We start from the raw sequence: 26,333 nt of genomic DNA on the forward strand, positions 1-26,333 counted from the left end.
TCGAGCATTGAGAACATTGTTTGTGTACACAGAGTTTACTAAAAAAGAAAGTTTTTGAACAACTCGTGTTAGCAGTTGCTTTTTTCATTCACCACCATCCTGCCAGTCCTGCCAGAGAAATGTCGATCTCTGACTACAACGTAACAGTGTAGAGACCCTGGTGATACTACGAGCAAAGTTTCAAGTTGTGTTGAGTTAGTTAATGAATAAATAAAGTTGAGTGTGTTTGTGTCAATGTCTTGTCTCTTTTATGTCCATCTTTAAAGAGTAAATGTGTTTACAATAGTGAGTCTATAATCTCATTCGTGTTTATAAATGTATATGAATGTTATTTAAGTTTGTTGTTGCCACTGGGAACTCAAGTGATTAAGAGATTTATGAAGTCTTGAATACTTTTGTTAAATTATTGCAACAGTTTTTCTTATATATTCTGCTAAGAGATTTAACCACTGTTAGATGCTGTGTTGCTTCTGCTTTTCCAGAGTAGAATAGTTTTCTTGACAATAGTCAGAATCACAATCTGAAATTCCTTTCGTAGTCCTGCAAATGGAGTTCAATAGAACAATAAACAATAATAATAGTAAAAAAAAAAAAAAAAAAAAATTAAAAGGTAAGAAGAAGATCTAGGGCATAAATAGAAATATCATTGTATATACAAAATATGTACGAATGTAAACAGTGTAATTATAAACAATGTTGGTAGTGCATTGTTATCAATAAATAATAAACATGATTATCAAAATTGCCAAGTGAGTGCAAACCAAAATGACAAATGAGTTATGTATACAGTTTGTAATACGTAGTGCAGAATGAAGTCTACTGGGAGCAGAGCTGGTTGTACAGTCTGACAGCAGCAGGAAGGAAGGACCTGTGATACCTCTCCTTCACTCACTCGGGGGATAGGGCTGGGCCTATTAGCAGAGATGGTATGTCGAGTGGGATCAGGTCTCCTAGTATGCACAGTGACAGGGAAAGTGGAATATTGCTTCTGAAGAAGAGTGATAGTTTAATAGTTATTGCTTTTAGGAAGTGTTATACAGGAGGGCGGAGCCAGAATGCATGGAACTGGTGGTCAGGCTTGTGTTGTGTCATATGTTTTCTGTAATTGAATTTGCATGTTCATGGACATGATGAATATATTTTTGCATATCAGAATCCAGAAATCATTATTGGTGCTGATGTTCAGATATTTTCACATTCATTTATTGGAAAAGAGTGTTCCTCCACAATACCATATTTTTGGAGGGTGAATAAAGAATGATTTTCATTGATGTGCCTGTCTTGATGCAAGAAACAAGCACAAGTGCCTAAGTAATAATTGATACATTTTCCACCAGGCTCACAGGGTTTTGGCATTTGCTTTATTCATGTGCCCATGTGTTTAAAGAAGTTTTTTTCAACAGTGTTGCTAAGGTATGGTAGGTCCTTGATTGGTATTTATTTGCATTTGGTTTCTTCTATGTCTAGCCATAAGTAATTGTGTTGGTATTGTGAATGCTTTGAAGATCCAGTTGGTTGGTAGTAACAGTTCTGCAAGTGAGGTGCTTCTGGTTTCCCTTGAGTTTTTGATTTTGTAACATATTTTTTCTAACTGAATTTAGTTTTTGGTTATATCAATTCATTTATTCAATAATATTAATTCATTTTAGATTGTTGAGATGCAATAATTTGGACAGGCTTGGAGATATTTTTAAGCCTAGTAGGGATACGGCTCAACTTACCCCGCTCCAGTGTAAGTTGTGCCACAAGACCACTTTTTTTGGACATGCTATATTATTGAAACAGTTATGTTTACACTCATTTTGTTTGCACAACATCCGGAAATATATGCAGATATGTTAGTTAACGACAAAACTATGATTGCCTTGATGTTGTGATCCTAAATATGAAAAATGTCTCATCTTACCCCAGTCTCCCTGCTGAGATAAACAGGGACGTGCACATGATTATAGAGGGGCGGGTGCTCAAAGTCAGAAAAGGGCAGTATGTGAGCATGCATAGCACATGCCACAACATTTTTTCAGACCTTAATAATATAATAAGCCAGCATATAAAATGGTACAGGATCATCACTGCTTGGTCTCTCTCTCTCTATAACTCACAAAGGTTCAAGTTGCTCCACTGTCACATCTCATCTATGTGTGTGGTGGAGTTCTAGATGAGGCAGTGAATTCTCTCTCTCTCTCTCTCTCTCTCTCTCTCTCTCTCTCTCTCTCTCTCTCTCTCTCTCTAGCTATACATACATTTACATATATATACACATACATATATACACATACATATATACACATACATATATACATATAAATATATTAATATAATATTAATATATATTAATTCGAGGCAGAAAAGGCAAGGGCTCAAGCACCCCTTGGGCCCTATGTGTGCACGTGCCTGGAGATGAGTACTGTATTCATGTGGTGTAGAATACATTTTGATCTTTTAATGTTATCTGCTATATCCCATTCATGCCTGGTGTTTGTTGTTGGTAGTATTATTTTGCCCGAAGATGTATCTATTTCTGCTGAGTTTTTTTTTCTTACTTCTATTTTTAATGGTTTGGGGCTCCTGGTGGATATTCCCAGCTAAGTCTTTAATTCTGGATATAATTGTTTTTTCTTTGTTGTGTTTGAGTTGTTTTTTGCCAGGTGTCTTGCTTGATCTATCATTATGTTCTACATGATTAGTGAAGTTTTAGATGTTAAACGTTATGTTTCAACTTTTCTGATCAGTTAATTGTTTTCATGTATTCTCAGTCCTCAGATACAAATTTGTTGATTCTGTCTCACATATTTGTTTTTGTCTCATCATGTTTTTTTTTACTTTGTAATAAGCTATTTTTTTCAAAAAATCCTGGCAACTGATGCAGTGCAACCTGAGGTCCAATTACCCCTAGATGGGAACCACTGCTTTAAGTGGACCAAACGCACATAGCTGCATCCACTAACCCTGAAATACACAAAATAATAACACAAGAAGAGTTGAGGATGAGTAAAAGATTTATTTCACATTTTTTGTCTTTCAATATCACCAGCTTTATTTAAGGGATCAAACACATCAAATAACTGGTATACTAATTGATATAATAATGGTCACAGGAATAATCAAGGAGGCTCAAATGCACAGGAGGACAAGAGGGACCGAGAAGCAGTCAAAGGTCTCCAGAAACCAGAGGATCAGATAAATAACTATATCATACATTATGTCTGCTGATGGTGCTAGTACTGTGGTTTTGAAAGGCAGACAGAGTGTGTTGGCTGTGTTTGTTCATTGTCCTATCATTACTTGTAGATATAGCCTGGTCGAGCACAAAACCAGTGCATGTGCTGGGGTGAAACAGGGGTAGGTCAAGGGAGTAAGGGCTGGAGGGTCAAAGGTCAGTTTACACAAGATGAGTAAAGCATTCAGAGACATGAGGGCACCACAACAAGGGGAGACAGATCACAGTGAGGCACTGCAATCACAATACAAAACACACACAGACTTGATATCACCGGAGATAAGCAGCTTGATCAACCTAATGGTCAGAGCTCTATTGTTCACAGCTGATGCTGTGTTTATACACCCAGCTTTACCTGAGTCAAGTTTGTACTGAGTTTAGACCTCAGGTTATACATAGAATGTCCAAAATGAAACAGGATTTGGACATGGTAAGAGGGACACAGTTGTTTTGCGGGTCCCTATACACTGATGGATATTGATGACACATTAAACCAATGGCCTGGTCCATCTGACATCTCACCTCCAGTGCAGATCGGGGAGGAGCAGAATAAGGGCAGAGAGTGTCAAGAATCACACAGGCACTTAAGAGAAATGACAAAAACACCACGACTTCCATTAAGGCACAACAGACAACTACACTCACGCACACATACAAGAACAGCATGATTCTCTCAGCGAGCATACCGAGCTGCACGCACATTACAGTGCACCTCAAAAGAGATGTTCTAACAGAGAAACTTCAGAGTCACTCATGTGTTGGTTTTCTTCAAATCTGACCCCTACTCTGACAAATGATTGCTGTCATCAAAGTGTAAATCATCATGGATTGCTGTCAAAGTGCTTGAAGTGTGGCACACCCTTAACAATTTGACAACTTGTTTCTCCAAATGTCTGTATAATCTTTCTAAGAGTGATCCTTCATTTGTTCAACTGTTTTTCTTGAATCTATTTTAAGAAAAAGGTGATTCCTTCAAAACTTTTCTTAAAAAACAAAAACTACATCTTATTTGATTTGAACTCATTTGATTGAGTAAATAATACAATATAAGTAATTAACACAATAAAGCATCAGATAAGTGCAATAATGTAAATCAATTTATTCTAATACTCTAATGTCAGAGGCCTTTACAGAGAAACTGCACACTGGCCACATCTTTTCATGTTGAATGACAAATGGCCTCTTATAATAATGCACATATCAGGTTTGGGTTTCCTTGAAAAAAAAGGTATGTGGTTTGCTTGGTTAGCTACAGTACTACCCTTTGTGTTAATCTAAATCATGAATGAGAGAAAGTAAAAGTACATACGTCAAAATTCTGATCATAATACAACAACAAATAGATTGTGTTATCTATTCTGAAGAAAATATATTCAGATTATTCCATAACACTTACCAAAAGATAACCGTAAAGAGCAGCTTAGATGCAGTTAATTACCCCGAATAATAAGTTTGAATTTTCTTACTGTCACCAAATCCTTTATCAACCAACAGTTAACTATTCTGTCACTTAAGTAAAACAGATAGGCTGCGTCACTGTTAGCATTTTTACTCAAAATAAAATCTTCTTGGTTACTTGAAAATAAAAGTAAACTTGTGTCTGTAAAAGAAATAGAATTGTTTTTCTTAAATTTCAACTGCATTTGGAGGTGTGGTTTAAATTGGTGTTAAACAACTTAAAAATTACTGAATAAAAAAATAATTTTGAGGGCTAGATTACTATCTAGTTTCACATATGGCTGAGGGAAGGGATGTTTAAGACCCCTGCCTTTATACAAGCAGGATGGTGAATGTGGAGTTGACTCAACATAAACAACAGTGCTCCTGTTCATAATGAATGAGGGAAGATGTCACCCATTGCAACAGTGAGGCTTACTTAATAATGGAACCCTATGGCACAGAGTTACATGATTTATCAGCCTTAAGCTACACAGACAGTACTTGAATAAAGGATCAGTTCATAGTCTTGCTTTACTTTTGTCTTTTCATGGGATTTGTTGACAATGAGAAAAACAGCAAATATCACAACCCTAATCTCTAAAATTCCCCTGTGGATTTGTCATGGGCAATGGCACAACTCTGTTCTATTCTGATGTTGCTGGATCTCATCAAACATCTACAGCTGCTTGGCCAGAATAAATCAGCACCTAAAATCAGCAGAAGTAATTACACCACATGCATTAACATACACATACTTTGCACAACTGACCAACACATACTCACAAATGCATGATCACCAAAGCATGTGTGATGCACACAAACAAAGCTCATAGACACACAGAAAGCATGATACATTAATAAACTAATATGTGTTTAAGAATGTGAATGTCATTGGCAATGTTATGGAATATTAACAGTGACATATATTTTTTTTTCTTTTAAGAATTGATTCTGTATTTTTCCTTCATTGGTTTCACAATCTGAATCTCAGGTTTAGATTTTCTAGATTTAAACTGAAGCTAGTTCTCCTTCACTCTAAAAGTATCAATGAACTATCAATCAGTCCTTTACTGTGTTGTGTGTTTCACTCTCTCTTTCTTTTGTGACCAGACAGTGCACACAGAGTGATGGTGCATTAGTGATTTGTGTGAGCTGAACAGTCTGTCTTACAGCAGGGTGTTTCTCAAAAACATCCTATAGCCTATAATTTACTACTTTGTAGTCTGGGCCATAAAGTAGTGCACTAGAAGGATAACAGTACGGTGTCTATTGAGGCATGCCCCCTTGAGATACAGAGGAGTGAGATGATTGGTGTGACCCGTTTAACTCCTGGGAAGGGGAAGGAGGCCCTTCTTGTAGGCCAGCAGGCCAGCTGCAGTGGCAGCAGACAGGAAGGTGGAGACTCCCATGAACTTGAGGAGACCACCGACTGAAGGCATGTTTCTCTCCCAGAAGGTGGTGACAAATGGCAATGCTGGAACCTCCTATTGGAGGGGCAGAAGGCACAGGGGGGTTTAGGTTAAATGTATTTATCTTCCGACTTTCATTTAGTTAGAACTCTTAAAGTTCTAACTAAAAGTTCTAAGTTTCGATTCTCTGCTTATCCTGTACATGCTGCAGAATTGACAATAAAGATGACTTTGACTTTGACTTTGACTTTGACTAAAGAGAGGTTTAGCTCACCAAACACTGAGGTTCCGTCTGCCAGATCTGACTCTGGTGGATTTTACCCAGTACACACATAACCTGCAACAGAGTACATCATTTGTTCAGTCAGTACACTCATGTCAAGATTTAAGCCTTTATTTCAAGATAACATGCATTTCAGTTTGGCAGTGTGAATATATTTAGCTCACTCACTCCCCCAAACTCTCCTGAAACCACATTTAATGTTATTCCTGGAGGAGGCTGGGGATGTCTAAGGAGTAAAATGGAAGCCTGTAGATGTTCATAATTTGAATGCAGATATATTTTGACCCTGCAGATTTGGTAAAAAATTGATTGCTGAACCAAACTTCATGATTGTTATTTGTGACAAAGTAGTATGTGTCCCACTCATTCAATTGCAGAAAAATGACAGCTGCAGAAACAACTGGAACTGAAGACTGCTATGACATACATTTTCTTCACAACTGTACCTATGTAAAGTTTTGACCATGACTGTATCTATGAATCTCCTGGTTTCTGAAAGAGCAGTGTTTTGAGGTTGTCTGTGCTCTGACCTCTCTGGCAGCTCTCTCTCCAGCCTGTACAGCCCCCTCCATGTAGCCACTCCATTCTGTGGCTGTCTCTGTGCCTGCAAAGTACAACCTGCCAACCGGCTCCCTTAGCACCCTGGGGAAAGGAAAAGAGAGAGTTAGAGCTGATCTATAAGGTTTAAAGGTGGCCCTTAATTAAACACACTGCCATTGCCATTGCTACTCATTGTTTTGTCTGAATTAAGCCTTCAAGTGAAGGGACGATGGATCAGCACATTTAAAACACTTGATTTATTTCATTGCATTGGGTTTTGTCTTTTCATCATATAAGCCCTTCAGCTGTCAACTTCTAAAGACAGAAAGGCAGCTTCATTTTCAAGTTGAATGAAAAATACAGCTTTGCTGTGCGTGTGTGCATGCATGTGTGTGTGCACTTGAGTGACTCACTTGCCATACTGGGTGAGGATTCCTGGAGGGAAATATGCTGTGTAGCAGCCTCCAGAGTACTCTTCTTCACACCAGTTCTTCTCCTCGTAGTGCACCGGCTGACAGAGACACAAGTGGACACATGAATGGTTTAACTAGTGATGCAATTCCACTGCAGCTGTGTAACTACATTTTAGCCTGTATAAACTCACATGCAGGGCCTCTTCCGTGCCCAGCACTCTGGAGTAGATCTCACAGATCCTCTTCAACCTAAATACAGAGAGACAACAATTTGGATTAAACTGATTTCACAGCTTATGAGAGTTTATTGCTAACGCACTGTCTCCACCATAGTTTTACCTCTCCTCTTTGGTCAGTTCTGATAGCTTTCTGCACTTGCGGGCAAGGATGAATCTGGGGAGAGAAAAGAAAAATATTATCTACTATATAGAAAATATATCATGAGTAGAGCCTGAGTAGAGTCACATTCAATATTTTCCTGACTGCCATCAAATCTCGTGAAACAACCCAAACAAACAATGAACTGATTGTACTAAAAAGGACTGTGTTACAGAATTGGTCAGGATCTATCATTAATGAATGTTCTTTGTCCTTTTGTACACCTGTTCAATGCTGTTTGAGTCATATTTTTTGCTGTGCTATTTTAGGAAATTACTGAGGCCTATTTAGTAATTATATATTTTGTAGTCATTTTTTAATTTGTGAGTCTTCAGTAGGAGCCAAAGGGGTATTAGGGCTGAGAGCCAATGATATTACAAAGACAACCAGAAAACAGTATGAGATGGACAAACAAACACAGTGTTGGTTTTGATCTTTTCTTGGGACTTGTTGACAAAGCCCTTGGTTTTAAAATGAGATAATCACACATGGGGGCATGTGTACACTTAATATGACTTTGGGTCATCATACTATCTAACTTTATCAAATTTTGCAGAGTGCTGCATTCACCCCATAATGGCAGGTACAGCCCCATCAGGCTTGGTGTCATCCAGTGTCAGGCTAATAGGAGCGCCCTCCTCCTCAATTACCATACTGCCACAGTAACCTGTTGACACACACCATGAGCACTATTGTAAAAAAAGAATAGTGTACAAGTAAAAAAGGACATAAACAACAGCATTCCCTCTCTGTCTCTCTCCACTTCCACTGTACCCTTTTTCCTCCAGAAGTTCTCTTTGTAGTAGACCATGCACTTGATGACAGAACCCATGGGGACGCGGTGGATCAGCTGGTTCCTCAGTGGTGGAAGCTCAGGGTTAAAATGCATCTTCAGATTCAGACCAGGCGGGGTGGCCACAATCACATACTTGGCCTAAGACAAGGGCACACATAAAAAAGCAAACACAAATGAGACAGGACATTGTGAGCTGCATCTCATCACACATGCAGCAGCTTGCCAAGAAACCAGTGGATGGCAGCAAAGAGCAATAATGCAAGCTGCAATTCATGATTCAGGCTGTGTTAATAAAATTTTCTGTCAGTAACATCTATTTCTCATCCCTGAGGGCATGTTCTATTATGACTACATGTTGCATTAAGCAGCATGCATGCAATAACATGCATGTAGTTTTTTTCTATGTATAAATAATTCCAAAAATATAACAATGATAACTATTATGTGTAATATCAACTATGGCTGTAGTGCTGGAAGAAGTACCCAGATTATCTGCACCAAAGGTGTACTAATACAGCAATATAAACATACTCCATTATAAATAAAAGCCCTTCATTCAACAATAAAAAGTTTTGTCAGGAACTGTATTATTATTATTATTATTATTATTATTATTATTATTATTATTATTGTTGTTATTATTATTATTAATTATATTAGGTATCAGGAAAAGTGTCAGAAGTAAAAATACTCTAGTTACTGTTATTAAACACTGTTACATCATTATTATTATTATTCATAAGATGGGTAAATAGTCAATACTAATGCAACCATGCAGGGTTAATGTTTTCAGTACATTACATACAGTTTTGTAGATAGTTCAGTGGTCAAACCCCTCAAAAGGAGTCACCCTTTTTTTTTTTTTTCTCCAAGTAAAAGCTGTCTTTGTTATTTATGGGGTAATTTAACATATTTGGACCTCAAACTGTTATCTAAATAAACGAAATCTGATAAGTTTAGAGGGAAATGCAACAAGAGACCCAAACATATTCTTTTGTGGGGAGTCACAAGACCAGAGACTTCTAACTACAGCTTTCATCTGACAGCGTTCATTAGCATTTGTTAGCATTTGTCTAAATGTAATGGAGTAGAAATTATAATATTTACTGCTGGCATTTAGTTTAGTAGAAGTATAAAATTTAGAAACATCAAATGAAAATAATAAAAAGTTAGGTAAAAGTACTTCAAAACTATGCTGATGTACATACAGTACTTGAGTAATTGTACCTAGTTACTTTCCATCACAGTATGGCATACTAATGTGATCTGCTTACTGTGTAGGTCTGTTTGTCCACTGTCTCCACCACCACCATGTCTCCACTTTGGTCAATCCTGTAGACTGGAGACTGCAGCTTCACTCTGTCTCCCAGCTCCTTGGCCATGCACTCACTGATCTGACCAGAGCCGCCTACAAACTTCCTCTCCTGCAGAGGAGGAGGGGGAAATCAGGGGTCAGTCACCACCACCACCACCACCACAACAACAACAAACACAGAGCACAGATGCAGAGAGACTACACTGATCTAGTCCAGCTTTTTAAGTATCTCCCTGCAATACAGACTACTACTCTGCCAGGGTAATAAAACTAGGAGACATATCTGTTGATTTATCTGGGTGTCACATACCAATTATTCTCAGTCAACTCTCTTTCCTTCACTAAGAAATTTCTACATCTTAAACCAAAGGGAGACTGTTTGTAAAGCTCAGGCGAGAAACTGCTGAATAATGGAGAATATTGTGAAGGTGAAGAGGCAATGAGTGCTGCCAAAGCTCTGATACACAAAATTAAATCAACAGTGACCTCTTCCATATGGTTAGTGTCAATGTCTCTCTATTTTTCCTGTTCACAAATGCACTGTGTGTATTCCACTGTGGCAGTTTGGATGAATTTGCCTGCCAGCTGCCACAGAATTCTGAGCTAAAACTAAACCACTCCTGGTGTTGAAATGGAGTGAGTCTGTGTTTGTCTTGTTTGGTAAAAGACACGCACATTTCAGTTTCTGTGGGAATTCCACTAAAAGTAAGATATATCACATGTGCCTTTATATATAATACTTCAAAACTTACATAACCCCCTCCTTTAAACAAAATATCATTTCAAATGACTGTTCAGATGTTTATATTGTACATATTGTATTGTATTGTACATGCATGCAACCGTAACAAGTTTGCATGTTTTAAATTGGAAGGTCCAGCATATTGGAAGATGACAACAGAGCTGGTTACAGCATAGTCTGTTTACCTAAATACAATCCCATTCCTCAGTGGCTATGGCAACAGGGCCGCTTGGCTTTGGGGAGTACTGAGGCACAATGTTTTCCCCAAGCACTCCAAGAAACAGCTTTTGTAAGGCTCATAATTATGCTACACTCATCAGAAGCAGACTAAGGTAAAAATAGTATGGCTGAAAGAGGAGAGTGAGGGATCTCTTACTGATGCTTAGCCTCCTGTTTTGCATAAGTGAGTGCCTCTCTGCTAGCTCCAGTGAGCTTAAGTTTACACCTCTTCTTGGCAAGCCTCATCTGCACTGGCCTCACTACCTCGAGCTTCTTTTCACAGCAAGCTTATACGTGATACTGTGGTATTCTGTTTGTATTTAAATGGGTATTAATTAAGAATAATTATCACCTCCACCTAGTTCCATTTTGTAATGTTTGTTTGTTGGTTAGTGGGTTGGTTTGTCTGCAGGGTTACACAAAAACTGCTGAATAGATTTGTTGTGTAACCCTGGATGAAGGATGGGTCTTGGCTCACAATAGACCTCTGGTGGGAATCCAGGTTAAAGGGCATTTTTCAGGGCAGTCTTAAAATTTTCTCAGGGAATAATGCATGGATCAGAATTTAAGAAAGAAACTGTGTATTAAGATCACTGATATCTATGAGAGAGTACAATTATGATTAAATAGTTATGGGTGGTCAAAATTTAGAGTGATCCAGGGCTATCAAGTTTGATATTGGACAAGGTTTGATTAGAGAATTTAAGGGGACAGTTGGGCCTTTGTTAGGGTATGCATTGGACTGAGTGTCATTCTTGTTGCGTTATGTTTTTTTTGTTTTTTTTCAAAAAATGTATCTCACATTAATCTCTGATCTAGATTGGACTGATAAACCTGGACTTTGCCCACTTAAACAAACAAGAAAACTCACAGTGATCACATTGTAGTTATTGATTCGAAATGTCATGTTGTTACCTAGGTGGCATAATTTAACCCTTTAAGCAGTTTTAACCCTAACCCTAACCCCCCCCTTTTTCTCCTCCTATTCCTTTATTTTTGGATTTTTTGAATTAATGTGACCTTTATGATTTCAGGTCTTCAATAAGAGAATGAAAGAGAGACCTGCGCCAATGCCATATTGGACTTTAAGGAGTCCTTATACACTTCTATTCCTAACCCTTAAGACCTGCAGAACAACCACAGAGCCACTACTGCACTAATTATCAAAGAATATAGTCATATTCTATATCAAATTAAACAGCAGAAGCTACAGTGTGTAAAAAACATGTTTATATTACCCAAACACAGCCCAAACACTACTCAAATAAACAACTAAACATCAAACTTCATGAATCACCCTAACCCTAACCCCTAACCCTAGAAAATTGGCTTGGGGCTTAAAGGGTTAACTGTGTAATGGCTGGACAAAAAAAAAAAAAAATTACCAAACTTGCCTTTACATGCACACTCACATCTCCTGACCACTCCTGATATCAATAAAAACTCAATACAGCAATGCTGCCAAGTACAGCCCTGGAGAAGCTTTTGAGCCTCGGCAGCCTTTGAACAGCCTTGGAACAGACAATTTGAGAGACTAGTTTGTGAGCAATCAACTCATCTGACTGTGTCTAGCCTGGTACGTGCAGTCCATATGCTATCTGAAGAGCATAAAAGAAAGCTCTTGTGTAGATCCACCATAAAAGGATTGGACTGATGTATGGGCATATGTAATGTTTAACTTTTTATTCTTAACTGGCAACTACATGACAATGCATCTCAGACAACATTAACACTACTGTAATGTAATGGGTCGTGTAACAAAAAAGGGACAAAAAGTGAAATAACACATAACATTTTAAAAAGAGATGACAAGTTATATGTAATACATTACTTTTTTGAATAACGACTCTAACACTTACTGGTAGAAATACTGATACTGCATACACAAACATTCAGGTTCACCTACCTGTCCTCCATTTGTGGTGGAGAAGATCCTCATGGTTCCTCCACACTGCTTCACATACCAGAGGAACCACAGAGCCGACACCTCATGGGGCTCAGAGGTCACATTCACATTGACAAACAGCGTGGCAAACTGCCGGACAGTGCTTGAAGTAAGGGAGAGAGATAAAACAGTTAGGACTAAATACTTAAAAAAAACATAATGCAGCTTTGTTTGTGTTAGTGTACTGTATCTGTGTCTGTAATTATACACAACCAGTCAAAAGTTTGGACACACCTTCTCATTTAGTGTTTTTTCTTTATTCTCACGACTATTTACATTGTAGATTCTCACTGAAGGCATCAAAACTATGAATGAACACAAATGGAATTATGTAGTCAACAAAAAATTGAGAAATAACTCTAAATATCTTTCATATTTTAGATTCCTTAAAGTAGCCACCCTTTGCTTTGTTGACAGCGTTGCAAACCCTTGGCCTTTTCTCAGCGAGCTTCATGATGTAGTCACCTGAAATTGTTTTCACTTCACAGGTGTGCCTTGTCAGGGTTCATTTGTGGAATTTCTTGCCTTCTTAATGGGGTTGGGACCATCAGTTGTGTTGTGCAAAAGTCAGGTTGGTACACAGCTGACAGTCCTATTTGACAACGGTTAGAATTCATATTATGGCAAGAACCAATCAGCTAAGTAAAGAGAAACGACTGTCCATCATTACTTTAAGAACTGTCAGGTCAGCCAGTCCGGAAAATTGCAAAAACTTTGAATGTGTCCCCAAGTGCAGTCGCAAAAACCATCAAGCACTACGATGAAACTGGTTCACATGAGGACCGCCTCGGGAAAGGAAGACCAAGAGTCACCTCTGCTGCTGAGGATAAGTTCATCCAAGTCACCAGCCTCAGAAACCTCAAGTTAACAGTACCTCAGATGCCTTTATGGTCGATTGGCAGCTAAAAAAAACACTGCTAAGGAAAAGCAACATGCAGAAGAGATTTGTTTGGGCCAAGAACCACAAGGAATGGACATTAGACCAGTGGAAATCTGAGCTTTGGTCTAATGAGTCCAAAGATAAGATCTTTAGTTCCAGGTTGCATGCATGGTTCCCACCGTGAAGCATAGAGGAGGAGGTGTGATGGTGTGGGGGTGCTTTGCTGGTGACACTGTTGGGGATTTAATCAAAATTGAAGGCACACTGAACCAGCATGGCTACCACAGCATCCTGCAGCAAGATGTCATCCCATCTGGTTTGCATTTAGTTGGTCCATCATTTATTTTTCAACAGGACAATGACCCCAAACACACCTCCAGGCTGTATAAGGGCTATCTGACCAAGAAGGAGAGTGATGGAGTGCTGCGCCAGTAGCCAGGGCCCGTATTCACAAAGACTCTTAAGGCTAAAAGTAGCTCCTAACAGGCAAATTTAGGAGCAGCTCCTAAAAATAATGGGTGTGTCAGTCATAACTTTAGGACTCCGAATTTTTTAAAATAAGAGTTATTCACAAAAGATTTTAAGCTTAAAAGTAGCACCTAAGTCTGGGAGACCTTAGAAGTAGTCCAGAGGACTCCTAACTCGCAAAGATTTAATCACAACCGAATGTTTTGGAGACGCATATGACAGGGAATTATTAAAACGATGTCAGATGGACCGCAAAGGGATTGAAGTTGTGGTTGAGTTGGTGAGGGATGCAATAACGTCCCCAACCAACCGAAACGATTCAATAATGCTGGAGTTAAAATGTTTGGCAACACTTCGGTACTTGGCTACGGGGAAAATGCAGCTCTTCGCACAGGAATAGTATTACCTGGGGACCTCAAGTGATAAGCGCATGAGATAAGCGAAGTCTGTGTTTTAACTTTTAGTGACATTATGCCCCGGGTCAATCGCACCGGAGTTAATGGTTAGAGATAGATATTTTTAATATTATAACTGGAGCCTGTTGAAAGATGGAAAAATGTTCCTTACCGCATGCTGCCACGCATGTAATCCATCTAATCATCTTTCGAGATTTCGCCCTTCTAATGAGTCTCCTGAATTTGCACCCAAAATGCTGTCAAAACCTCCATTTATAATTCCCAATGCAGCCTCCATAATTCTCAACTGGGAAAAAGGCAGAAAAAAGGTGTGACAAACACAAAAAACCTTAAGAAAAAAAAATGACCCCAAATCACAGAGATGCCGATTCGCACAGGACTAATATTATCACATGACCTCTGTGTTTGGTGAAATATGGTAGGTAATTTGAGGTGAAATTTTTACTTTACAAATTACGTTCATGGCAGATTCGCATGGGATTAAGATCACAGACAACCTCCGCAATTGTTACAAATTACTGGAGGTCCCCAAGTTATGCTAGTCCCATTTGTCATCAGAAAAAACTTGCATTCCATCAATACACATATTGTCTTTGACGCATGTTACAATATACTGGACATTCTTGCGAAATGGCCCAGATCAACACACAATTCCTGAATTTTAATGGAGAGTGATTTGATGCAGCTTTTCAAGTAAATGCCGCTTTTATTGGCAATTCAAGTTTTTCATCGCAATCTTCTAATTTTCATTTGGCCAAAGCGCTTTTGATTGGAGTGGGGGTGGGGGTGCACTTAATTCTCCTCATAAATACATTTCTTTATCCAATATCTTTTCACAGGCTTTGTCATGGGCTTGTAGGCAACTTCCTTATTTTCACTTCATGCATTGCGCAGCCTAAATGACTTTTCAATGGGCTGCCCTGTCACTCAACAACCAATCATTGTTGTTACCGCTTCTAAGTGCGTCCTTATAAAATGACGTCATCCATAGCAACAAAGACTTACTTCTAGTTTAGGAGTTCAGTGTTTTCATAACTAAAAGTAGGTCTCAGCAGCTTTGTGAATTACTTTTAAGAAATGACTCCTACATAAAAACTTTTAGTCCGATTTAGGAGTATTCCTGACATTAAAAGTCTTTGTGAATACGGGCCCTGGCCTCTAATAAAGGTGAAAATGGCAGAAAAAAAAAATCACTTCAAAAGAAATACATGATTGGGCTGAATTAAATCTAGGGTTTTCCTAGTATTATTCATTTGTATTTCCTAAAACTAACCAAGTAGTCTTGTTGCCTAAAGTTGGACACAGTAAGTGATGACAACTATGTGCTGAGCTCATACCATATAGCCTCTGAGCCAAAGGACAGACTGGCTGTGGCAGCAACAGATTTATTCGGAAGCTAATCCTGTTAGCACAAAGCATACATCTACAGCAGCAATGAGTACGCTAACTGTGCAAAGGCTAGCCTTTTTTAGCCTGAGGTACACTTAGTGATAGCTATTTTGCTTGAGTTTATTTGATTGTGGAGTTGCTGATTTAGGCATTTATCAGACAAACCATACTAAGAAAGCAATTTAAATGTAACAAACTAGCCAGCTACACATCTTTCAGCTGGCCAGTGAGAGGAACAGGACAGCCACTGTCGCTGTAGCCAGGAGGAGAAGTTTTTCAGTTGGACAAATTTAGCTTGCTCTTGATGGTTTCCATCATCTTACTAACCCAGCTTCAGGAGACATAAGAAAAACGTGCACAATTGTTCTTAATCTTAAGGAGGAAATGTAATATACTATCCACTTTTCTCTGCTACCTGGTCCAGCAGATTTTTTCAAAGAGCTCCCTCATGGACATCTTGTCCCACTCCTCAGCATGGGGAGCTTTCCAGGGAGCCTCTCTGGGAATCTGAAATACAGACGGAGGATGAGCAAGTCACTGTTTGGCAAAGATGAGATACAAAGAGTGTAAAGTAAAAGCAAACAACAGGGTTATTCTTGCTTTACCTCCTTGCCCATGTCGTCCATTGTCCTCCACAGGTTGTTGAAGTCCAACAGGACAAAGGGGTTCCACATGGGTGGAAAGGAGCCTTTGAATGGGTAAGACTTTCCCTGTTGGACATACAATCATCATCATCATCATCAACAACAACAACAAAACAACAAAATCTTCTGTGATTGTCAGTTGCCAATATATAGAAATGTTACTTTTCATACGTGGTTGCAGTGTGTACGTTCCCTTGTTCACTTTGTATTCATCTGGTGGTGTGTCTCATTTTACAAAACAAACATTAGGTTTTAGATAAGTCTGTCCACTCAGTAACACATTGTTGGAAAAACACCTGTTGATTGCAGAGTTTGGCTGCCATGGTACTGGTTAATCCTCAGTTCCTTACTGGTTGCAAAGCAGTTTGTAAGGCAGGTTTCTAGGTATGTAACATGGCCAACTTAGCCATACAGAGTTGTTTATTCTGAAAATTAATATATTCTGTGTACTTTTGTGTTCTAAATATCTAAAAGCCATTCAAAGATGTTCACAGCATGCTAATGACAAATTTAGAGGCAAGCTCAAACTTTGATAAACTTTAAGATGCTTAAAAGTGTCTCAAAGTGAGAAATTTCTCTTTGAAAACCCACATTACTGAACCTCTAGCTGACCTCCAGTATGCTTAGCCAGAGTCTACACAGCAAATTTACAAAGCGTAAATTGATATATTGCCAGTTGCTCAACATTTTATAACTGATTAAAAGATTCAGAGTCATCAAGTGATAAGAGTGTCCACATTCCATTTGTTGGACTATTGCTCCAATTCTCAACCACACAAGCAGTCAATCAAGTCTCATTGTCTTAAAAAAACAAAAACATTTAATAATTTTCATAACCCTCTTTTTCACATGGTCTCTATGTGTCACTCCATGCACCCTTGTGGGGTGGGACTCAGATGCAAGGAAAAAATGCAAATGAGGCTAATGTAGGTACACTTCAAGAGAGGGATGTATGTGAGTCCCTCTCTGTCCGGCATTAATATGTCAGCCAGGTAAGAAACATTCTCATCTTACAGCTAAAGATTACACTAATATATGGATATATGGTACATTTCAAGCCACAATAGGTCGTGCAGTAACAGAACCGTGATTCATTTTTGGTCAGGCCTGCCTGATTTTACAGTTTGATTTTAGTTTCATGAGCAGTGTCTCTATAGATTCTCTTTCCAACACATTTGTTTTGGTTTGAGAAACTAGCGCTGTAGTACAATATCTTTTGGCTGTGGTGTATCTTTAACCTACACGTCTTGAATTATAGTCACAGAACTCATTCTGATACTACATGTGTTTCATGTTTCAAGCTTGTCATTGTTTTTATTGTTAAAATCACTTCAAGGTTGAGGCTGCACAATTTTTGTAGGTCATAGAAGATTAGGTGTTTCCAATCATACAGTATCACTGCTGTGCAGAGAACTATCCGTCGCCATGTAACAACAGGTCTGTCACCATGGTGACGCCGGCCAAGTGAATACATAAAGAGCAGTGCAGAGGAGGGGAGGGGCAGAGAATGTACAGCAGCATCTGTTTTCACATCAGTGAGCAGTGAGTCAGCCTCACTCAAAGGAGAAAGTGTAAACCGAATGCTACATGGAGACACAGGTCCTGTATTGCAGAAAGGAGGGTATTATACAGTAGAGTCTCTAAAATAAACATATCTCTTCTCTTCCCTTGCAGTACCACTACAACCACTGGTCCTTTTTTGACTTGTAAACAAACATCTATTTTCTACATTTTCACTTTAACTCCTGATCATATACTGTGTTGACCTTAAGGGTCCAGTGTAGGATTAAGCAGCATCTCACAGAGAGGTTGCAGACTGAAACCAACCGAACACTCCTACCCTATGGTGGCTGCTAAAAAAAATGAAAGGCCCTCTCTAGAACCAGTGTTTGGCTCGTCCACTGTAGAAACATGGCTGTGCGACTCTGAAAAAAGGCCCTGCTTCCTCTGTAGATACTAAAGGCTCTTTTAGGTAAAGGTAGACACAACGATTCCTAGTTACAGGTGATTATACACTAATGAAAACATAAAATCAATAATATTACATTGCATTTTTGCAAACAGAGTTAGCATACAAGCTAACAAGCTAGATTTACTCTGGTGTTTAGCTCTGTCTTTATGGCTACTGGTTAGCAAAAGTGTATTTCAAGTGACCGGGCTGTTATAATGTTAGTAAGTGGTTGTATTGGTTTTAGAGAAATAACATTACTCGTGCTTCAGAGAGGCAGCATGGCATTGCACCAGGTAATATGGTACAGTTATATAGTACTGTTGCTATGGCGCCATACTAGGTGGCAGCCTGTTGCAGCAGCTCCTGTGGGTTTTCCAAGTTTTTGTAGTTTGTTTTGTTGCTCTGTTTTGATTTTGGTTGTGAATTTTTGGTAATTTTTGGCAACTCTTCTCCAGAGTCCAAGAGAAGACGGACACTTTACTTTTTTTTACTTTTTTAAAAAAACTTTTGTGGCATTAGGCATTTTGTATGATGTTTCTGCTAACCCTAGCAAAGGAGGGTCAGGAGCACATTATTGAGCGCATTGTTTACACACGCAACCAGCTGATTGTGCTGTGTAAACCTGCACTGCTGTGTGAACCTGCACTGCTGCCCGGAGCCAGGCCTGAGGTCATGAATGAGCTGAGGAGGAGACACTGGGGCTGCACAGCCAGAGTGAAACGGAGGGCGAAGAAGAGGAGACAAGGACCGGCTGTACCAAAGCTCGCAGTGCTGATAGAGACTCAGAGGAAATATCATGACTGCAGTGTGTTGTGTTTCACAGAGACTTGGCTTCACTCACACATCCCGGACCACAGCGTGGCGGTACCTGGCTTCAGCACTGTTCACAGGGACGTGATAAGCAGCGGAAAGAAGAAAGGAGGGGGGATTGCACTGTATGTGAGTGAGAGGTGGTGTAATCCTGGACATGTTCACGTAAAGGAACGTCTCTGTATCCCGGACATTGAACTGCTGACTGTGGGGATGTGACCGTATTATTTACCCCGGGAATTCACATATGCCAAACACAACTGACCACAACTTGGTCCTGCTGACCCCTAGGTATGTCCCTCTTGTTCAGCAGCAGCCTGTTCATACTAGGAGCATGGGACTCAGGAGGCTGCTGATGCACTACAGGACTGCTTTGAGTCGACAGACTGGGATGTACTTGTTAAGCCACATGGAGAGGATCTCAACAGCATGACTGACTGCATCAAAGAATATGTCAGGTTCTGTGAACACACCACCATGCCAACCCGGACTGTATGCTGCTTCCCTAGTAATAAGCCGTGGGTCACCAATGACCTGAAAGCCCTTCTGAACAAGAAGAAGAGGGCGTTCAGGTCTGGAGACAGGGAAGAACTGAGGAGAGTGCAGCATGAACTCAGGGATATGCTGAGGGCCTGTAATGACACCTACAGGAGGAAGCTGGAGGCCAAACTCCAGCAGAACAATGTGAGGGAGGTGTGGACTGGAATGAAGTAGATCATTGGGTGTAAGGTGAGCGGCAGACAGTCATCAGACAGCCTGGAGAGGGTCAGCCTTCTGTCATCTCCCCGACACCTCCAGACCCCCACACACCTCCACTGCCCTAAATGCTTCCTCCCCTCCCCCCTCACTCCCCTGATGTAAGCTCTCCTGTGCAGCACCTCTCCTCCTCCTCCTCCTCCTCCTCCACTCCACCAGCACCCTCCCCCACATGACTGTGACTGCAGGCCAGGTTACAAGACAGCTGGAGAGACTCCACCAGCGGAAGGCTGCAGGCCCTGACGGTATCAGCCCCAGCATCCTGAGGACATGTGTCAGCCAGCTGTCTCCTGTCCTACAACACCTGTACAACCTGAGCCTGGGTCAGGAGAGAATACCAGTGCTCTGGAGGACGTCCTGCCTGGTTCCTGTTCCAAAGAAGTCAACACCATCAGACCTCAATGACTACCGACCAGTGGGCTTCACATCTTACGTGATGAAGGTGCTGGAGAGGCTGGTCTTGGCCAACCTGAGGCTGCAGGTGAGAGCCCTGCTAGACCCTCTGCAATTTGCTTACCAGCCCCACTTGGGAGTTGATGATACTGTCATTTACCTGCTGCAACGAGCCCATTCGCATCTGGATGGTGGAGGAGGTACTGTGAGAATCACAGAATCTGATGCAGTGATTGGTGATACAGGAGCTCCACAGGGGACTGCACTGTCTCCTTTCCTGTTAACCTTATACACCACTGACTTTCAGTACAACACCGGGTCGTGTCACCTGCAGAAGTTTTCTGACGACTTGGCTGTTGTTGTGTGTATAAATGAGGAACAGGAGGGGGAGCACAGGTAGACAACTTCGTGGAGTGAACTAGACTGAATCACCTGTGGCTGAACATCAGCAAGACCAGAGAGATGGTGATAGATTTTAAGGGGAAGAGGAGGTCAGCTTTCCAACCACTGCGCATTCTTGGAAGGGATGTGGAGGCGGTGGAGGATTATAAGTACCTGGGCGTTACCATCAACCTCAGACTGGACTGGAGATCTAACACTGAAGCTGTTTACAAGAAGGGGATGAGCAGACTTTGCTTCCTGAGGAAGGTGAGATCCTTCAACGTGTGCAGCAAGATGTTGGAGATTTTTTATCATGTCTGTGGTGGCCAGTGTACTTTTCTTTGCTGCGGTTTGTTGGGGGAGCAGCATCGGAGCCAGCAACACCAACAGACTCAACAAACTTATCGGGAAGACTGGCTCTGTGATGTAAACAGGACACTCTGGAGGCTGTGGTGGAGAGGAGGACACTGAAAAATAATTTAAAAAATAATTCTGTCCACCCTCTCCACCTCACATTGGTCAGACAGCAAAGCACCTTCTCCTGCTGCTTCAGCTTCGCTATCACAGCCATAGATACAGGAAATCTTTCCTGCTACAAGCCATTTCATTACACAACAACTCTTTCACTTCTGCCTGAAAGAGTAATCTGATCTATCTATTGTTTTTACTCATGTTACATTACATGTTTACATCTACATATTCTATGTTCTTTTCAGACTATTTATCTATTCATTTTACCTGTGGTTCTGCTGTTGCACATTCATAGGAATTGTCTATTTCTTGTATAGCTGTGTAAAGTATTATTGTTCATAGTATAGATTGCACTGTATATATACAGTGTGTATATCTTGCTTTGTATTTATGTTATGTACAGAGTGTTTTTTGCGGACCCGCTGCTGCTGTAACAAAATAATTTCCCAGTCTGGGATCAATAAAGTAATTGTATTGTATTGTATTGTATTGTATTGTATTGTATTGTATTGTATTCTATTCTATTCTATTAATGATTAGCTGGTAACTACGTCTACCGCGATGTCAGGAATATTGTTTGTTACTCTGGATATCTGCAGTGATCTGCATGAGGCACTCGTCACTGTAATTTAGTTGTATTGGTTAGAAAGAGAACAATCAGGGCTTATGTTGTCGTTATTTTGAACATGCCATCTTGGTTATCTGGCATCCTCTGTTACCGTGGTTACAAGCCTAGGCTCCTCTGTGGGGAGGGGCTTTGAAGGCAGGGCTGCAGCCAGCAGAGAGGAAGAAGGAGGGAGCTGGGAGCTGTATCATTAAAATATCCTGACTGAATCCACTTTTTTTCTCAAAACTCCAGACTGCAGCTTTAAAGTAAATTACCTCAAAATTGTACTTCAGTTCAGTAATTGAGTAAATTGTGCTTTTTAATTTTTTACTACCAGTTAGTTAGTCTTTCAGCAGGTCTAAATGAGTGCTAATGTTGCTTTGTCTGTTCACCATATCAAATTGTACCATCATAAGATGACAGTAGTTGCGCCCATTTATAGAGTCTATATTAACAGTAGATCAGAGGACTTTGTTCATTTCAAGCAAGCTGATAGTGACACATTAACAGTGAATTATCACCCAACTGTGTTAGTGGTGACACAATATTAAAGAACTGGAAAATTTGAAAAATGGAAAAGTGACAACTACAACAACTACATAATTATTTCTTTATCAGGGAGGATCATTAAAATGTTACAAATGAATGTAGCTAAGACACTTACATGATCATCAGCCATTTCTCTCAGTGGTTCTATGAACATGAACATATGCACAATATCCACACTGCTGGAGGAGCAATGGGACATCCTATGTTCTTTTTCAATCTCCGATAACCAGAGAGCATATCAAATCAAAGTCTGTTTTCCCATTTCTGATAGTGATACCTCATTAATAAGTCCAGTGCTGAGAGCTGCAGCTGCGTGTAAGGCAATAGTTTGCTGATAAGGGAAACCATCACCGGCCTTTTGGATTACAATCGGCCATAGAAAAGCTGATTAGCTACGCGGCTTGCTTGAAAGCTAGCCCTAATTACACAATGGCTTGGCACACATGCTGATTTACTATTACTCTTCTTCTGTCCTGTGAAGTAAAGGAGACACTGTCATACAGGTTAGATTAAAGCAAATGTCACCCTGCATGCATTCCTCTGTTGGTAAGTTCAGACTTGTACAGTGATCAGAAAACTATGACATGTTGAGTCTGTTTAGAGTGTATTCACTGGAATAACTTCTTGGCTAATCCAAAGCTATTTACATTCAAAACATAGTGTAGGGATACTCACAACAGCAACATACTTAAATGTTTGAACGTCCACGTAGTGATTTTTTCTTTGTTGTTGATGAGGCCAAAATTACTGTGACAAAAGTTGTGAATGGAGGCTTCAAAAAATCATTGTTACTATCCAGTAGGTTTTCATCAGAAAACGTAACAAAGGACATGGAAAAAGCACGAAACTGACTGCATCCTGCTAATGTTGTACAGTATAGCACAGATTCTATCTACCCAGCCCAGTAGCCAGGATAAAAATGTTTGCACCTAAACGTTTCTGCAAATCACTGATACTATCACATTTGTTAGTGTCATAAATCATGTACCATATTGACATTTCTACATTACGTGTCATATCATCCTCACATTGCATGTTCATGACCTGACTGTCACAACATCCTTTTGACGAGACTGGAACAATTTCCAGCCATGTTTGGTAACCATAACAGATATTTTAAGCCAAAACATGTTTTTTTTTTTTTTTAAATTGAACCTCGAGAACCTTCTGTTACTGCATCCCGTGTCCTTATCATGATGGGTATTTGTTTGATGAAAATCCACTGGGGTAAAAATGTAAAATTTCTTCAGCTCATTTAAGTCCCAAACTTAAATCCAAGGCAAAATATTCTCCATTTTTCCTTTTTAACAATAATGTAATACTCAACTGATCCTGGGTGGCACAAGTCACTGTGCTTCAGCACTGTTTCAAGGAGGTCAAAGGTAGAAGTCAGAGGACATTCAGTGAATAAACAGCTGAGGTTTGAACTGTATGGATAAAAAGGTGAGGAACCACTTTGTGGTGTTCTTGTAAGGGCCCCCTGAATATGTGTTTCTGCACCGCACTCATGGTAAATTTATCTGCAATGTTAATGCCATTGTTAATCGCCCACTATTTGATGATTATCATGCTACTTAATCATTTCAATGCCATGACAGATGGAGCCACATCTCTGACAGTTTCAGATGCCCTGATGAATAACTGAAGCCTTGTGTCCCATAATGCACTAACATAGACAAATATACTGTCTGACACTGATAGGAGTAAGCAGCTTTTGATGAGGCATGCTGCCATGGAAACCAGCCAGGAAGCTACGAGTGGCACATGTGTGTGAGTCTGGGTCTTGGAGTGGATCTTACAGAGATAGTAGCTAAGGAGACACAGTCATAGAAGCTTTCTTGCAGAGCCCATATAATGCTTGACAACACCAGGGCTCCCAGTCAAGTCCTTTACTAAACCAAAGAATCATTTTCCAACCACTATTGGTGCCAAACATCATGCTGGTGACATTTCACAGCACTGTTAAAGTAGGTCATGTCAATAGGGCATCAGTGCTAGGGACACATTGGTGAGACAAGAAGCACTATGAAACCATTTGAACATATTAGTCTATATCCAGTATATTTAATGCAAATGAAAAAACACAAAAACTGTCACCTGTGTGATCTGAATGAGACAGAATGACCACCTTCCATTGTATCAAGACCTTCAAGTCAAGCTTGTCCTTAAAATGTCTGTTGCACATCCCAGTCTGTTTGACATGACAGATGAATGAACATGCAGATTTACTTACAAGCACAATAGTTTCATTATTTTGCCCAAGGATTTAATAGTTGTCATCATCTGTGCTAGTCATTCACTGTCTATATACATTCAACAAAAATATGAACAAAAACAATGCATTTTTGTTTTTGCCGAAGTCAAATAAAAGATTTTAAGACTTTAATTATGTACACAAAACTCTTACTTCTATCAAAATTAGAGCAGATGTCCCATGGTAAAACCCAACTTATTGAGCACTTCTACTTTGCCAAGATTATCAGTCCACCCAACAGTTGTGGCATATCGAGATGCTAATTAAACATCAAGATCAGTGTATGGATGTGCTTTGGACTGGTCATGCAAAAACACAATCAGAACTAGAACTGCAAGCAGTTATGAACAGGGGCCAAGCTCCCCCCGCACGATTCGGACCCCGCGCACTGCAGAGCCCACTGAAGTTGGCCCCAAAGGATGACGAGCTCGGGGCAAAAGTGAGGTCATAGGCCAATGTCTGAGCTGTGGTATTCACTGTTATGGGAAGCTCACTGGAAGTGCAAAAGGCTGAATGTGTACCGATTTGGATTTGTTGTACTATATCACTTCCACTTTGACCAATCATTATAACTAGATGGCTGGCTTCAGGAGTGACCCCACATCAGTACTTTTTCATTACATTTCTATTATTTGCAACAAAAAATGAGAGTGACAAGGAAAAATGCATTTATGTTGATTAGTGTGTAGGCCTACATTTTCTAAACGCACTGTTATCCATTTGTCTTGCATATGTGAGAAGTGAACTAATGTTACAGAACCTGTGGAGCAGAAAGAACTATTTGTGAGGAGCTACAGAGTTGATGTGTTAGCATGTTGGACGTGGCACAGTAACGTTGAGGTTTTTTTAAATGTCACCTGTATAAACGGCAAAAATGCATTTACATCCGTTATAGTGCCACCTACAGGCCAGTTTGCACCAAATTTGGCAGAGAGCGTCTGGATGACTTCAGGAACAATTGACTTAAGTTTGATGTTCCAAGATGCTTGCATACGTGTTCTCTCGGTCCCTTGGGCTTGGCCCCCTAAAAATCCTTACCATTACAATAGGGTTCAATAGGGTAGGATGATGACCATGCAGATAAGCTTCCCGGAGACACTGACAGTTTTGCATCTGCTGTCTGGGTGGCCAGGCTCAGACAATCATGCACGTGAGGAAGCCAGATGAGGAGGTTCTGGGCTGGCGTTGTTACAAATAGTTGTGAGGTTGGGTGGATGTACTTCTGACTTCTCAGAAAACGACATTGAAGACAATTTATGATAGTGAAATGAACATTCCTGCAGATCATATGCTGACTGCAGGAAACCGATTGACATCTATGGTATTTTAGAGTGCTCTTATGTTGCGACTAGTCTAAGGCACACTTGTGCAATAATCATGCTGTTTAATCAGTCATGAGAAATGCCATTTATTTATCGCAGATTATAATATTTCATTTTCAGCACTTTTCAGCAGATCGCTTTTATTTTATGCATTATAAGTTCTACTTATTGGAAACACATTAGGTGCACAAATGATAACTCTGCCGCTACAGTGGAAAAGCAGGAGGGCAGTCGTCAGAGGCAGGTCTCTGTATAGTGCAGTGAAAGTGCATTTGTGTGTGCAAGTTTGTGTCCACACCCCAGAGCCATAAGTTTAAGGTCCATCTCTGAAGGTATGATGAC

The 26,333-nt window shown here is 40.0% G+C and overlaps 1 protein-coding gene across 1 annotated transcript in view; it reads right to left on the bottom strand.

Annotated features, from left to right (window-relative positions):
- Positions 1-2,981: 2,981 nt before the first annotated feature.
- The window catches only part of mao (monoamine oxidase), a 50,029-nt gene continuing 26,677 nt past the window's right edge, over positions 2,982-26,333 (bottom strand). Inside the window, exons 4-15 of the mRNA XM_037110262.1 lie at positions 16,459-16,563; positions 16,269-16,360; positions 12,662-12,803; positions 9,754-9,903; positions 8,458-8,617; positions 8,254-8,350; positions 7,645-7,698; positions 7,497-7,554; positions 7,306-7,403; positions 6,883-6,994; positions 6,344-6,406; positions 2,982-6,144 (exon numbers count right to left, since the gene is read on the bottom strand). Coding sequence (XP_036966157.1) covers positions 5,983-6,144; positions 6,344-6,406; positions 6,883-6,994; positions 7,306-7,403; positions 7,497-7,554; positions 7,645-7,698; positions 8,254-8,350; positions 8,458-8,617; positions 9,754-9,903; positions 12,662-12,803; positions 16,269-16,360; positions 16,459-16,563 — 1,293 coding nt within the window. The 3' untranslated portion in view covers positions 2,982-5,982. The remainder of the gene's footprint in view (positions 6,145-6,343; positions 6,407-6,882; positions 6,995-7,305; positions 7,404-7,496; positions 7,555-7,644; positions 7,699-8,253; positions 8,351-8,457; positions 8,618-9,753; positions 9,904-12,661; positions 12,804-16,268; positions 16,361-16,458; positions 16,564-26,333) is intronic.

This window comes from Acanthopagrus latus, chromosome 9 (assembly GCF_904848185.1).
Source record: "Acanthopagrus latus isolate v.2019 chromosome 9, fAcaLat1.1, whole genome shotgun sequence".
Classification (NCBI taxonomy): Eukaryota; Metazoa; Chordata; class Actinopteri; order Spariformes; family Sparidae; genus Acanthopagrus; species Acanthopagrus latus.